The sequence below is a fragment of the Vidua macroura genome, chromosome 26 (assembly GCF_024509145.1).
Source record: "Vidua macroura isolate BioBank_ID:100142 chromosome 26, ASM2450914v1, whole genome shotgun sequence".
Lineage (NCBI taxonomy): Eukaryota > Metazoa > Chordata > Aves > Passeriformes > Viduidae > Vidua > Vidua macroura.
Window position 1 is genome coordinate 5,593,483 of NC_071596.1, and position 15,220 is coordinate 5,608,702.

General features: G+C 55.3%; 1 protein-coding gene across 1 annotated transcript; it reads left to right on the forward strand.

Moving 5' to 3' along the window:
- The first annotated feature begins 94 nt into the window (after nt 1–94).
- Nucleotides 95–14,988, forward strand: DDX49 (DEAD-box helicase 49). Its single transcript, XM_053999428.1, has 13 exons — nt 95–245; nt 1,388–1,511; nt 2,252–2,337; nt 3,102–3,223; nt 3,846–4,033; nt 5,346–5,486; nt 6,427–6,502; nt 6,580–6,656; nt 7,847–7,944; nt 8,834–8,908; nt 10,733–10,821; nt 12,453–12,524; nt 13,897–14,988. The coding sequence occupies exons 1-13, from the start codon at nt 131–133 to the stop codon at nt 14,083–14,085; spliced, it is 1,452 nt and encodes a 483-aa protein (XP_053855403.1). The 5' UTR covers nt 95–130; the 3' UTR covers nt 14,086–14,988.
- Nucleotides 14,989–15,220: the final 232 nt, after the last annotated feature.

Sequence of the window (15,220 nt, forward strand, 5' to 3'; positions counted from 1 at the left end):
CGGATACGTCATGCAAAGCGACGCGCGGTTGCCGGGAGTGGGCGGGGTTAGAGCGAGCCGGCCAATGAGCGGGGCGCGCGGCGGTGACGCCATCGGGGCGCGCGGCGCGCGGGCGGAGCGGAGCGCGGCCATGGCGGAGTTCCGGGCGCTCGGGCTGGCGCCGTGGCTGGCGGAGCAGGCGCGGCAGGTGGGGCTGGTGCGGCCCACGCCCGTGCAGGCCGCCTGCATCCCGGCCGTGCTGCAGGGTGAGCGCCGCGGGGCGCGCCCGCACCCGGGAAGGGCCGCGTGTGCGCCCCGTCCCATCCCCGTAACGGCCGGCGGCGGGCCCCGGTCCTTCGCCGGGAACGCCGCTCCCGGTCCCCGTCCCATCCCCGGGAACGGCCCCGTCCCATCCCCGGGAACGGCCCCGTCCCATCCCCGGAAACGCCGCTCACGTTCCCGGTTCCATCCCCGGGAACGGCCCCTCACGCTCCCCGCCCCTCCCCCGGGCCCGGCCGCTCTCCCCCCGGTGCCTCTTTCCCCGGTCCCGGTCCCGGTCCAGCCGTTCCCCTCCCGTTCCCCGGTTCCCGTTCCCTGGTCCTATTTCCGGCTCCTGGTCCCGGTTGCCGTTCCCCTCCCATTCCCCGGTTCCCGTTCCTGGTCCCATTCCCCATTCCCGTTCCCTTTCCCGTTTCCCATTCCTGTTTCCCATTCCCATTCCCTGTTCTGGTTCCCATTTCCCGTTTCCCATCCCCGTTCCCATTCCCGGTTCCCATTCCCATCCCATTTCCCATTCCCGTTCCCATTTCCCATCCCCGTTCCCCATTCCCATTTCCTGTTCCCGTCCCTGTTCCTGGTTCCTATTTCCCATTCCCATTTCCCATCCCCGTTCCTGGTTCCCATTTCCCATTCCTGTTCCCATTTCCCATTCCCATCCCAGTTCCCATTCCCGTTTCCCACTTCCCATTCCCATTTCCCATTCCCATTTCCCATCCCCGTTCCCATTTCCCATCCCGGTTCCCATTTCCCATCCCCATTCCCATTTCCCATTTCCCATCCCCATTCCCATTTCCCATTCCCATTTCCCATCCCCGTTCCCATTTCCCATCCCGGTTCCCATTTCCCATCCCCATTCCCATTTCCCATTTCCCATCCCCGTTCCCATTCCCCGTTTCCCATTTCCCATTCCCCATTCCCATCCCCGTTCCCATTTCCCATCCCCGTTTCCCATCCCGGTTCCCATTTCCCATCCCCATTTCCCATCCCCATTCTCATTCCCATTTCCCATCCCCGTTCCCATTCCCATCCCCATTCCCATTTCCCTTTTCCCATCCCCGTCCCCGTTCCCATTTCCCATCCCGTTCCCCATCCCGCTCCCGCTCCCGCTGACGCCGCGGTGCCGCCGCAGGCCGGGACTGCCTGGGCTGTGCCAAGACGGGCAGCGGGAAGACGGCGGCGTTCGTGCTGCCGGTGCTGCAGGCGCTCGCCGAGGATCCCTACGGCATCTTCTGCCTCGTGCTCACCCCCACCCGGTACCGGGGCACCGGGGGGATCTGGGGGGAGCTCCAGGGAACCGGGGGGAGCTCCGGGGAACCGGGGGGAGCTCCGGGGAGCCAGGGGGAGCTCCGGGGAACCGGGGGGAACCCTGGGGAGCAGGGGGAGCATTGGGGGAACTGGGGGGAACTCCAGGGAAACCGGGGGGAAGCCCTGAGGAGCTCTGGGGAACTGGGGGAGCCCTGGGAGGAGCTCTGGGGAACTGGGGGAGCTCCAAGGGACCCGGGGGGAGCTCTGGGGAACCGGGGGAGCCCCACGGGAAACGGGGGAGCTCCAGGGAGAGCTCTGGGGAGCCGGGGGGAGCCCTGGGGAGCTCTGGGAGGAGCTCTGGGGATCCGGGGGAGCCCTGGGGAGCTCTGGGGATCCGGGGGGAGCCCCAGGGGAGCCGGGGGAGCCCTGGGGGGAGCTCTGGGGAACCAGGGGAGCCCCGGGAGGAGCTCTGGGGATGTGGGGGGAGCCCCGGGAGGAGCCCTGGGGATCCGGGGGAGCCCTGGGGGGAGCTCTGGGGAACCCGGGGAGCTCCGGGAGGAGCTCTGGGGATGCGGGGGAGCCCCGGGGGAGCCCCGGGAGGAGCTCTGGGGATCCGGGGGAGCCCCGGGAGGAGCTCTGGGGATGCGGGGGAGCCCCGGGAGGAGCTCTGGGGATGCGGGGGAGCCCCGGGAGGAGCTCTGGGGGCCCGGGGGAGCGGCGGGCGGGCTGAGCCGGGCTGCCCCCGCAGGGAGCTGGCGTACCAGATCGCCGAGCAGTTCCGGGTGCTGGGCAAGCCCCTGGGCCTCAAGGACTGCGTGGTGGTGGGCGGCCTCGGTGAGCGCGGGGCCTTCCCTGCCCCGTTCCCAGCCCCGTTCCCCGTGCCCCGTTCCCAGTGTTCCCATTCCCAGTGCTCCCGTTCCCAGTGCTCCCAGCCCCGTTCCCAGTGCTCCCAGCCCCATTCCCAGCCCCGTTCCCAGTGCTCCCATTCCCAGTGCTCCCAGCCCCATTCCCCGTGTTCCCAGTGCTCCCAGCCCCATTCTCAGTGCTCCCAGCCCCGTTCCCAGTGTTCCCAGCCCCGTTCCCAGTGCTCCCAGCCCCGTTCCCAGTGCTCCCAGCCCCATTCCCAGTGTTCCCAGCCCCGTTCCCAGTGCTCCCAGCCCCGTGTTCCCAGCCCCATTCCCAGCCCCATTCCCAGTGCTCCCATTCCCAGTGCTCCCAGCCCCATTCCCCGTGTTCCCAGTGCTCCCAGCCCCGTTCCCAGTGCTCCCAGCCCCATTCCCAGTGTTCCCATTCCCAGTGCTCCCAGCCCCATTCCCCATGTTCCCAGTGTTCCCAGCCCCGTTCCCCGTGTTCCCAGCCGTGTTCCCAGTGCTTCCAGCCACATTCCCCGTGTTCCCATTCCCAGTGCTCCCGTTCCCAGTGCTCCCAGCCCCATTCCCAGTGTTCCCAGCCATGTTCCCAGTGTTCCCAGCCCCGTTCCCCATGTCCCCAGTGCTCCCAGCCCCGTTCCCAGTGCTCCCAGCCCCGTTCCCAGTGCTCCCAGCCCCGTTCCCAGTGTTCCCAGCCCCGTTCCCAGCCTGTCCCTGCCTGTCCCCCAGACATGGTGGCCCAGGCCCTGGAGCTGGCCCGCAGGCCGCACGTGGTGATCGCCACGCCCGGGCGCCTCGCCGACCACCTGCGCAGCAGCAGCACCTTCAGCCTGGGCAAGGTCAAGTTCCTGGTGAGCATCCAGCCCTGGCAGCATTCCCGGGAATCCTGGGGGGTTCCCTGGGCACATTCCCTGGGCACATTCCCTGGGGTTCCCTGGGCACATTCCCTGGGCACATTCCCTGGAATCCTGGGGGGTTCCCTGGGCACATTCCCGGCTCTCCCTGGGCACATTCCCTGGTTTCCCTGGGGTTCTCTGGGCACATTCCCTGGGCACATTCCCTGGGCACATTCCCGGCTCTCCCGGCTCTCCCTGGGCACATTCCCTGGGCGCATTCCCGGCTCTCCCGGGTTCCCTGGGCACATTCCCTGGGCACATTCCCGGCTCTCCCTGGGCACATTCCCTGGGCACATTCCCGGCTCTCCCGGCTTTCCCTGGGCACATTCCCTGGGCACATTCCCGGCTCTCCCTGGGCACATTCCCTGGGCACATTCCCTGGTTTCCCTGGGCACATTCCCGGCTCTCCCTGGGCACATTCCCGGCTCTCCCTGGGGTTCTCTGGGCACATTCCCTGGGCACATTCCCGGCTCTCCCTGGGCACATTCCCTGGGCACATTCCCTGGTTTCCCTGGGCACATTCCCTGGGCGCATCCCCGGCTCTCCCGGGTTCCCACGCTGCGGGGGCTGTGCCCAGGTGCTGGACGAGGCCGACCGGCTGCTGGAGCAGGGCAGCGCGGATTTCAGCGCCGACCTGGAGCTGATCCTGGGCGCCGTGCCCGCGCGCCGCCAGACGCTGCTCTTCAGTGCCACCCTCACGGCCACCCTGAGCCAGCTGCGGGCCCTGGCGGCCAACAGCCCCTTCTTCTGGGAGGCCACGTCCCAGTGAGTGCCCAGGATTCCTGCTCTTCCCCGGGGCTCGTCTCCTTTCCCTGCTTTCTCCTGTGCCGGCGCTGCTGAGGCACCGCCCGGCCTTTTGGGGCGTCAGGAGAAGGGCAACGAGGGGCTGGGAATTCCTCAGGGAGATGGGAAAGGGCTGGAGAATTCCTGGGAAAGGGCTGGAGAATTCCTGGGAAAGGGCTGGTGAATTCCTGGGAAGGGGCTGGGAATTCCTGAGGGAGATGGGAAAGGGCTGGAGAATTCCTGGAAAAGGGCTGGAGAATTCCTGAGGGAGATGGGAAAGGGCTGGAGAATTCCTGGAAAAGGGCTGGAGAATTCCTGAGGGAGATGGGAAAGGGCTGGAGAATTCCTGGGAAAGGGCTGGAGAATTCCTGAGGGAGATGGGAAAGGGCTGGAGAATTCCTGGGAAGGGGCTGGAAAATTCCTGAGGGAGATGGGAAAGGGCTGGAGAATTCCTGGGAAGGAGCTGGAGAATTCCTGGGAAGGAGCTGGAGAATTCCTGGGAAATGGCTGGGAATTCCTGGGAAGGGGCTGGGAAGATGGGAAAGAAAGGGCTGGAGAATTCCTGGGAAGGAGCTGGAGAATTCCTGGGAAGGAGCTGGGAATTCCTGAGGGAGATGGGAAAGGGCTGGAGAATTCCTGGGAAGGGGCTGGGAATGGAGCTGGAGAATTCCTGGGGGAACTGGAGAATTCCTGAGGGGGCTGGGAAGGGTCTGGAGAGAATTCCTGAAGGAGATGGGAATGGAGCTGGATAATTCCTGAAGAAGATGGGAAGGGGCTGGAGAGAATTCCTGAGGGGGCTGGAGAATTCCTGAGGGGGCTGGAGAATTCCTGAGGGGGCTGGGAATGGAGCTGGAGAACTGAAAGGGCTGGAGAATTCCTGGGGGAACTGGAGAATTCCTGAGGGGGCTGGAGAATTCCTGGGGGAACTGGAGAATTCCTGGGGGAACTGGAGAATTCCTGAGGGGGCTGGAGAATTCCTGAGGGGGCTGGGAAGGGGCCCAGCCTGGAGAAAAGCAGGATCAGGGGGACATTCCCAATGTCCACAAGCCCCCGACAGGAGGGGACAGCCAGGAGGGTCCCAGGGGACACCAGGACAGGAGGGAACGGCCCCAGGGTGCTCCAGGTGGGACAGCAGCAGGAATTCCCTCCTGGAAAGAGCGGCCAGCCCTTGGAAGGAGGTGTCCAGGGCAGGGCTGGGCGTGCTGTGGGACGGTCACAGCTTGCACTGGATGATCCTGGGGGGCTTTTCCAGCCTCAGGGATCCCTGGATTTCCCTTTTCCCCGTTCCCTGCAGGGTGAGGACGGTGGAGGAGCTGGAGCAGCGGTACCTGCTGGTGCCCGAGGCGCTCAAGGACGCCCACCTGGTGCACCTGGTGCAGAGCTTCCAGGACCAGCACGAGGACTGGGCCATCATCATCTTCACCAAAACCTGCAAGTGAGAGGCTCTTCCTCCCTGCCTTCTCCTCCCTGGCACAGTTTTCCCACCCCTGGAATTGTCCCAGGCCACGCTGGAGCACCCTGGGGTTGTGGGAGGTGTCATGAATGAGGGGACAAATGAGGATTTTGGGAATTAAAGTCAGAAATGGGAGGTGTCCCTGCCTGTCCCACCCCAGGAATTGTCCCAGGCCACGCTGGAGCACTCTGGGATAGTGGGAAGTATCTTAAAGGAAGAGAAAAATGAGGATTTTGGGAATTACACACAGAAATGGGAGGTATCCCTGCCTGTCCCACCCCAGGAATTGTCCCAGGCCACGCTGGAGCACCCTGGGGTTGTGGGAGGTGTCATGAATGAGGGGAAAAATGAGGATTTTGGGCATTACACACAGAAATGGGAGGTGTTCCTGGAACTGTCCCAGTTTTCCCATCCCCTGGAATTGTCCCAGGCCACGCTGGAGCCCCCAGCATGGTGGGAAGTATCTTAAAGGAAGAGAAAAATGAGGATTTTGGGCATTACACACAGAAATGGGAGGTGTCCCTGCCTGTCCCACCCCTGGAATTGTCCCAGGCCACGCTGGAGCACTCTGGGATAGTGGGAGATGTCATGAATGAGGGGAAAAATGAGGATTTTGGGAATTACACACAGAAATGGGAGGTGTTCCTGGAACTGTCCCAGTTTTCCCATCCCCTGGAATTGTCCCAGGCCACGCTGGAGCCCCCAGCATGGTGGGAAGTATCTTAAAGGAAGAGAAAAATGAGGATTTTGGGAATTACACACAGAAATGGGAGGTGTCCCTGCCTGTCCCACCCCTGGAATTGTCCCAGGCCACGCTGGAGCCCCCAGCATGGTGGGACAGTCCCTGCCTGTCCCAGCTCTGTCCTGATCCATTCCCTGAGTGCATCCTGAGGATTTTCCTGACTTTTTCTCTCCCTTCCAGGGACTGCCAGGTGCTGAACATGATGCTGAGGAAATTCAACTTCCCTTCTGTGGCTCTGCATTCCATGATGAAGCAGGTGAGGGATGCAGGGGCCTGCCAGGGGCTGCTCCCAGCTGCACCCCACACCCCTCACCTGGAATTTTCTCCTCCCAGAAACAGAGATTTGCAGCTTTGGCCAAGTTCAAGTCCAGCATCTTCAAGATCCTCATCGCCACCGACGTGGCTGCCAGGTAAAGCAAGAGCTCTCACACCTGGATTTGTTCACCAGAACCAGTTTAGGCTGAGTTTAGCAAGAGCAGACCCTGAAATCCCCCGGGTTTGGGTGGGACAGGCTCTTCCCCAGCTGTCTGAGCTGGGCTTTGGAGCCTGGGGGTGCTGAGGCTCTGCCCAGGGAGGGCTTGGAGGTTCCTGAGGGGTTCCTGGATCTGGGAGCAGCTCCAAGAGGAGCAGCAAATTCCAGGAGGGAATTGCTGAGCTCTGAGGGGTTGGGGAATTGCTGAGCTCTGAGGAAAGAATTGGGGAATTGCTGAGTTCTGAGGAAAGAATTGGGGAATTGTTGAGCTCTGAGGAATTGGGAATTGTTGAGCTCTGAGGAATTGGGAATTGTTGAGCTCTGAGGAATTGGGGAATTGTTGAGCTCTCAGGAATTGGGGAATTGTTGAGCTCTCAGGAATTGGGGAATTGTTGAGCTCTGAGGGAGGAGCTGGGGAATTGTTGAGCTCTGAGGAATTGGGAATTGTTGAGCTCTGAGGGAGGAGTTGGGAAATTGCTGAGCTCTGAGGAATTGGGAATTGTTGAGCTCTGAGGAAGGAATTGGGGAATTGTTGAGCTCTGAGGGAGGAGCTGGGGAATTGTTGAGCTCTGAGGAATTGGGAATTGTTGAGCTCTGAGAAAGGAATTGGGGAATTGCTGAGCTCTGAGGAAGGAATTGGGGAATTGTTGAGCTCTGAGAAAGGAACTGGGGAATTGCTGAGCTCTGAGGGAGGAGTTGGGAAATTGCTGAGCTCTGAGGAATTGGGAATTGTTGAGCTCTGAGGAAGGAATTGGGGAATTGTTGAGCTCTGAGGAAGGAATTGGGGAATTGCTGAGCTCTCAGGAGTTGGAGAATTGCTGAGCTCTGAGGAAGGAGTTGGAATTGTTGAGCTTTGAGGAAGGAGCTGGGGAATTGCTGAGCTCTGTGAGGAAGGAATTTATCCTCCAATCAGCCAATAAAGACTTTTTCCATGGGAATCTGGGGCTTTTGGAGAAAGCAGGAATTAAACAGATCCCTGGGATAGTGCAAGTGTCCCTGGCAAGGCAAGGCAAGAACTAAATGGGATTTAAGGTCCCTCCCACCCCAAACCATTCTGGCATTTGATAATTCTATGACATTTAAGCTGGTTTTCCCACCACTGGGTGGTTTTTTTTACCCCCATTCCAGAGGTTTGGACATCCCTGCAGTCCAGGTCGTCATCAACCACAACACCCCGGGGCTGCCCAAGATCTACATCCACCGCGTGGGGCGGACGGCGCGCGCGGGTGAGCCCCAGGGACGGGCCCCGGCTGTCCCAGCAGCACCCTCACACCCACTGGGACCCCTGGGATCTGCCCTGGGATCACTGGGATCTGCCCTGGGATCACTGGGATCCTGCCCTGGGATCTGCCCTGGGATCACTGGGATCTGCCCTGGGATCACTGGGATCTGCCCTGGGATCACTGGGATCCTGCCCTGGGATGCATGAGGGCGGATCGTGCCGCCGCGCTGGTTTGAACGGGATCATGAATGGGATCACGAATGGGATTTTCAGAGCCAGGAGAGCTCTGTGGGCAGGCAGCCTGGCTGCTGGGGAGGGTTGGGAGTGCCTCGGCTCCATCCCCCGGCACTGCCTCGGCTCCATCCCCTGTCCCTCGGCTCCATCCCCTCTCCCTCGGCTCCATCCCCTCTCCCTTGGCTCCATCCCCTCTCCCTTGGCTCCATCCCCTCTCCCTCGGCTCCATCCCCTCTCCCTCAGCTCCATCCCCTCTCCCTTGGCTCCATCCCCTCTCCCTTGGCTCCATCCCCTGGGAGTGCCTTGGCTCCATCCCCCGGCACTGCCTCGGCTCCATCCCCTGTCCCTCGGCTCCATCCCCTCTCCCTCGGCTCCATCCCCTCTCCCTTGGCTCCATCCCCTCTCCCTTGGCTCCATCCCCCGGCACTGCCTCGGCTCCATCCCCTCTCCCTCGGCTCCATCCCCTCTCCCTCGGCTCCATCCCCTGGGAGTGCCTCGGCTCCATCCCCTGTCCCTCGGCTCCATCCCCTCTCCCTCGGCTCCATCCCCTCTCCCTTGGCTCCATCCCCTCTCCCTCGGCTCCATCCCCTCTCCCTCGGCTCCATCCCCTCTCCCTTGGCTCCATCCCCTCTCCCTGCCCCTCCGTGTCCTTCCCGCAGGCCGCTCGGGCGTGGCCATCACGCTGGTGACGCAGTACGACATCCACCTGGTGCACGCCATCGAGGAGGAGATCAGTGAGTGGCGCTGGCTCCTGGCCCTTCCCCAGCCCTTGGGAAAGAGCAGGAGCAGCTGCACCCCTGCTGTGGGACCCCTGGCTGGGGCAGGCAGGACCCTGCTTGTGTTCCTGCTGCTTTTGGTGGAGCAGAAATTGTGTGGGGCTCTTCCTTGTCAAAGCAGCTGCTTCTGCACAAAGCCCTGGATCACATTCCCTAGTCCACTCTTCACATTCCCTATTCCAATCTTCAGGTTCAGATTCCCTATTCCATGTTTCAAGTTCAGATTCCCTTTTTCAATCTTCAGGTTCACATTCCCTATTCCAATCTTCACATTCTCTATTCCATATTTCAGGTTCACATTCCCCGTTCCACTCTTCAGATTCCCTATTCCAATCTTGAGGACCACAATAGGGAATAGATTCCCTATTCCACTCCTCAGGATCCCATTCCCTATTCCATATTTCAGGATCCCATTCCCTATACCATGATTCAGGTTCAGATTCCCTATTCCACTCTTCAGATTCCCTATTTCACTCTTCAGGTTCACATTCCCTATTCCAATCTTCACGATCCCTATTCCTACTTCACTCTTCAGGTTCACATTCCCTTTTCCATGTTTCAAGTTCAGATTCCCTTTTTCAATCTTCAGGTTTTCACATTCCCTATTCCAATCTTGACATTCCCTATTCCACTCCTTAGGATCCTTATTCCCTATTCCATGTTTCAGGATCCCTATTCCCTATTCCACTCTTCACATTCCCTATTCCACTCCTCAGGATCACATTCCCTATTTTATTTATTTATTTTTTTGGGGGGGAAACAGACCAAATAATGGAGCAGCTTGTGCTGCAGGAGCTGCAGGCCGAGGGGAGGATGGAATCCCTGCAGGCTGCAACCCCAGCGTGCAGCAATCCACCACTGACCCACAGAACACGGAGCAGCTCCTCTGATAATCCAGGGATTTGCTTGGCTTCTTTTCCTCAGGGATTTGGGTTTTGTGACCCTGTCTGTGGGAACCCCCTGGCTGCCTGAGACCCTGGCAGGGGGCTCAGACCCTGGCACCAAGTCAAAACCACCTGTGGCTTCCATTTTATCCCGTGGGAAAAGCTGCCAGCTCTGTGTGAGGAATTACAAACCACGAGGGTTTGAGCAGTGTGGTGGTTGAGTTAACACAGGGTGGAAAAGGAGAATTTTGGGGTTTTTTAGAATGGGGTTCAATGGGACAAGATGAAGGGATTTGGATGTGTCTTGTCCTTCTCCTTCTCCTTGCCCTGCATGTCCTGCAGGGCAATTACAAACCACGAGGAATTACAAACCACGAGGGTTTGAGCAGTGTGGTGGTTGAGTTAACACTGGGTGAAAAAGTAGAATTTTGGGGTTTTTTAGAACGGGGTTCAAGGGGACAAGCTGGAGGGATTTGGGTGTGTCTTGTCCTTCTCCTTGCCCTCCATCTTTCACTGTGCTGGCGACACTTTTTATTGGTTTAGAGTATTATTAGAGTATTATTATTGGTAGAGACACAGTGTCCAACACGGGTGGCAGGCACTGGGAATGAATTGTAGATAAAGTGCACGTAGTGCTTTATAAACATATTTTCTAGACTCTGTTTTACACACGGTATAAAATGTGAACACTGCCCTGAGGACAGACAGAATGCCATGGCTGAGTAGAGCTGAGCAGGGCAGAGAGAGAATGTTCTAGATCAGGAAAATGAACACCCTTGAGGAGCAAAACCAGCTGGACTTCTCCTTTGGCCGTGGGGCTGGGAGGGAAAAAAAAAAACTTTTTATGATCTCGGGGTGGTTTTGAGCAGAGAGCAAAGAGCTGTGTGTGTCTCACCAGAGCTGCAGCTGAAGGAGTTCTGCGTGCAGGAGCAGCAGGTGCTGGACATCCTGACCCAGGTGAACGTCACCAGGAGGGAGTGTGAGATCGTGAGTGTCCCTGGCAGGGGAACCAAACCCCACAATCCCCAGGAAGATCCCAGGGGGTGTTGGTGACTGCAGCTGAGGGATTTTTACCTGCCCTGAGAGCTCCCCATGCTTTTTTAAATATTTCAATATCCTTACTAATTCAAATAATATTTAAATATTCTTACTAATTCAAATAATATTTAAATATTCTTGCTAATTCAAATAATATTTAAATAGCCTTACTAATTCAAATAATATTTAAATATCCTTGCTAATTCAAATAATATTTAAATATTCTTACTAATTCATATTTAAATATTCTTACTAATTCAAATAATATTTAAATATTCTTGCTAATTCGAATAATATTTAAATATCCTTACTAATTCAAATAATATTTAAATATTCTTGCTAATTCAAATAATATTTAAATATTCTTGCTAATTCAAATAATATTTAAATATTCTTACTAATTCAAATAATTAAATATGATATACTATATTAATTATATTAATAGAATATCAATATTGTAATATATTAATTATTATATGAGATATTAATATAAATATTAAATAATACAAATAATTAAAATGGTAAAGAATTCAAATTCAAATTAATAGAAATAATTCAAATTCAAAATTAATAGAAAGAATTAAAATTCAAAATTAGAATTAAAATTCAAAATAATAGAAAGAATTAAAATTCAAAATTAGAAAGAATTCAAATTCAAAATTAATAGAAAGAATTCAAATTCAAAATAATAGAAAGAATTAAACTTCAAAATTAGAAATAATTCAAATTCAAATTAATAGAAAGAATTAAAATTCAAAATTAGAAAGAATTAAAATTCAAAATTAGAAAGAATTAAAATTCAAAATTAGAAAGAATTCAAATTCAAAATAATAGAAAGAATTCAAATTCAAAATTAGAATTAAAATTCAAAATAATAGAATTAAAATTCAAAATTAGAAAGAATTCAAATTCAAAATTAGAAAGAATTCAAATTCCAAATGCAGTGATTAAAATGCAATCATTAAATCCAAGTGGATTTCTCTCGGGTTTTCACTCTGCCTCATGGGGGAGCCTTGCTCTGCCTCTCGCCCCGAGGTTTTCTGCTTTCCTCACTTTTTTTGGGGGGGTTTCTGTTTTTTTCACTTTTTTTTCATGGGTTTTCTGTTCTTTTTCACAGTTTTTCAGGGGTTTTCTGTTTTTTTCTCAGAGTTTTTTTGGGGGTTTTCTATTTTTTTTCACATTTTTCAGGGGTTTTCTGTTTTTTTTCTCACAGTTTTTTTGGGGGTTTTCTATTTTTTCACATTTTTCAGGGCTTTTCTGTTTTTTTTTTTTAGTTTTTCAGTAGTTTTCTGGTTCTTTCTCACACTTTTTCAGGGGTTTTCTGTTTTTTTTCTCACTTTTTTTTTTGGGTTTTCTATTTTTTTTTTCACTTTTTTCAGGGGTTTTCTGTGTTTTTCTCACAGTTTTTTTGGGGGTTTTCTATTTTTTTCACATTTTCAGGGTTTTTCTGTGTTTTTCTCACAGTTTTCCAGGGTTTTTCTGGTTCTCTCACAGTTTTCCAGGGGTTTTTTGCTGCTGAGGGTTGAGGTTTGTGGCTCTGCTGCTTTTCCTCACTGCTCTGCTGCTCTTCCCTCTGCCAGGAGCTGGAGGGGATGGATTTTGACGAGAAGAAAGAAATCAATAAAAGGAAACAGATGATCCTGGAAGGGAAGGTGAGAGCTGCTGCTTTCTGAACTGCTCTGAGCTGATAAAATGTGGGAAAGATGAAAGGGAGAGGAAAAGGGAAGGACAATCCCTCCCTCCCTGCTGGGCTCAGGGTGGGGAAAGTTTATTTAAAATAATCCTAAAAGAAATATTAAATATTGCTCTTTTAAAGTGTTAAATACGACAGTGTCAAAACCATGAAACGTTATTCAGTATATTCCATGTTAGGAGATGAAATAGATTAAGTACTGGGATGTTAAAAATGCTCTGGAGAAAAGGGAGAGGAGGATGGATTTTGGAGCCTCCTCAGTCGTGGGCACCTGGGAAGGGCAAGGGGTTGTCCTGGGTGTGTCCCCAACACCCTGGGTGTGTCCCCAATGTCCTGGGCCTGTCCCCAACACCCTGGGCCTGTCCCCATCCTGTCCCCAGTGTCCTGAGCCTGTCCCCATCCTGTCCCCAATGTCCTGGGTGTGTCTCCAACACCCTGGGCCTGTCCCCAACACCCTGGTCCTGTCCCCAACACCCTGGGCCTGTCCCCATCCTGTCCCCAATGTCCTGGGTGTGTCTCCAACATCCTGAGTGTGTCCCCAGTGTCCTGTCCCCAATGTCCTGGGCCTGTCCCCATCCTGTCCCCAACGTCCTGGGACTGTTCTCATCCTGTCCCCAATGTCCTGGGTGTGTCTCCAACATCCTGAGTGTGTCCCCAGTGTCCTGTCCCCAATGTCCTGGGCAAGTCCCCATCCTGTCCCCAGCCCCCAGTGTCCTTTCCTTGTCCCCAGTGTCCTGTCCCCAGCCCCCAGTGTCCTGTCCTTGTCCCCAGTGTCCTTGTCCCCAGTGTCCTGTCCTTGTCCCCAGTGTCCCGTCCCCAGTGTCCCGTCCCCAGTGTCCTGTCCCCAGTGTCCTGTCCCATTCCCAGTGTCCCATTCCCAGTGTCCCATCCCCAGTGTCCTGTCTCAGCCCCGGGCCTGTCCCCAGTGTCCTGTCCCAGCCCCAGTGCCCTGTCCTTGTCCCCAGTGTCCCATCCCCAGTGTCCTGTCCCCAGTGCCCTGTCCCAACCCCCGGGCCTGTCCCCAGTGTCCTGTCCCCAGTGTCCTGTCCTTGTCCCCAGTGTCCTGTCCTTGTCCCCAGTGTCCCATTCCCAGTGTCCCATTCCCAGTGTCCCATTCCCAGTGTCCTGTCCCCAGTGTCCTGTCCTTGTCCCCAGTGTCCTGTCCTTGTCCCCAGTGTCCCATCCCCAGTGTCCCATCCCCAGTGTCCTGTCCCCAGTGTCCTGTTTTGTCCCCAGTGTCCCATTCCCAGTGTCCCAGCCCCAGTGTCCCATTCCCAGTGCCCTGTCCCAGCCCCGGGCCTGTCCCCAGCTGCTGCCGTGTGTCCCTGCAGGACCCGGAGCTGGAGGCCAGGAGGAAAGCAGAGCTGGCCAAGATCAGGAAGAAGAACAGGGAGTGTCGGGAGAAGGTGCAGCAGAGCCTGCAGAGGAGGAAGCAGCTGCAGCTCAAGAGGAAACTGCAGAAGAGGATGGAGAGGAGGAAGAGGAAGATGGAGAAGGAAAAGGAGGAGGAGGAGCAGTGACGTGCCTGGGCCTGGCCCGGGTTGCCCTGGAATTGCTGCTGCTTGGGGAAAATTGGGATTGAACACAGGAATGTGGGGAAAAAATCCATATTGGGGAGAAGGGAAGAATCCCAGACACTGCCAGGGATCCAGGGGCAGCTCTGGGAGTTCCCTCCCAGGGAAGAGTTCCCCCCATTCCTGGCAGGAAATGGATCCCTCTCCTGGAGAATTCAGAATTCCTTTCAAGTGCCATGGGGACAGAGGTGACACCAACCTCGTGCCCACCCCCCGGGCTATTTCCTGCAGTGACACTTTTCCTCCCAGATTTAAAAAAAAAAAAAAAAAAATTCTCCCAATAAAATTTTTCTCCTTAAAAAGTTTTTTTTTCTCCAACAGACAAAATTTTTCCTCCTAGAACTGCCTTGAACCACAAATTTTTTTCCTCCCAGAACTGCCTTAAACCACAAATTTTTTTCCTCCCAGAACTGCCTTGAACCACAGATTTTTTTCCTCCCAGAACTGCCTTAAACCACGACCCCCCCTGCCCTGAATTCCCTGGGAATTCCCTGGGGGTGTGTGTGTGTTTGGGGGTGCCACACGCACAGCCTGTGCTGCCGAGTGTAAACTGAGCACTGCTGCACTCAAAATAACCTCTCTGAGGAAGGCAGCAGCTGATCCCACAGCCCAGATGCAGCAGCTCAGGTCACCCAGTTCCTCATTAATGGCATGATTTAATTACAAACCGCCCCCGGGGCTCGTCCCCGGCAGCTCCCAAGACTAAAAGGCCTCGCTGCTTTGCCTCCATCAAGAAGTTGCTCTGATAAAAGTTCAGCTCTCAAAGGCAGGCTGGTGAAGAGCTTTGATGTCAGGCTGTGTAACAACACTGCAGCATCACCGGGGGCTTCTGGGGAAGGGAAGGACTTGTAGATCTTGGTTAAAATCACTCTGACATCGCCCAGCGTGGCCTTTTCTCCTTTTCTCTTTTTTCCCCTTTTCTCCTTCTCTCCTTTTCCCCTTCTCCTCCTTTTCTCCTCCTTTTCTCCTCCTTTTCTCCTCCTCTCCTCCTTTTCTCCTTTTCTCCTTGGATATGGCTGGAATTTAGGCTCTGAAACACAACCAAAATCCCCTGGAAATGTCTGGAACTGGGGCTCTGGAA

Excerpts from the sequence above, each read along its gene's own strand:
- DDX49 (XM_053999428.1), top strand. The coding sequence starts at position 131 with ATGGCGGAGTTCCGGGCGCTCGGGCTGGCGCCGTGGCTGGCGGAGCAG. Across the intron at positions 246-1,387 it reads CATCCCGGCCGTGCTGCAGG|GCCGGGACTGCCTGGGCTGT; the intron begins GTGAGCGCCGCG and ends GTGCCGCCGCAG. Across the intron at positions 2,338-3,101 it reads CGTGGTGGTGGGCGGCCTCG|ACATGGTGGCCCAGGCCCTG; the intron begins GTGAGCGCGGGG and ends CCTGTCCCCCAG.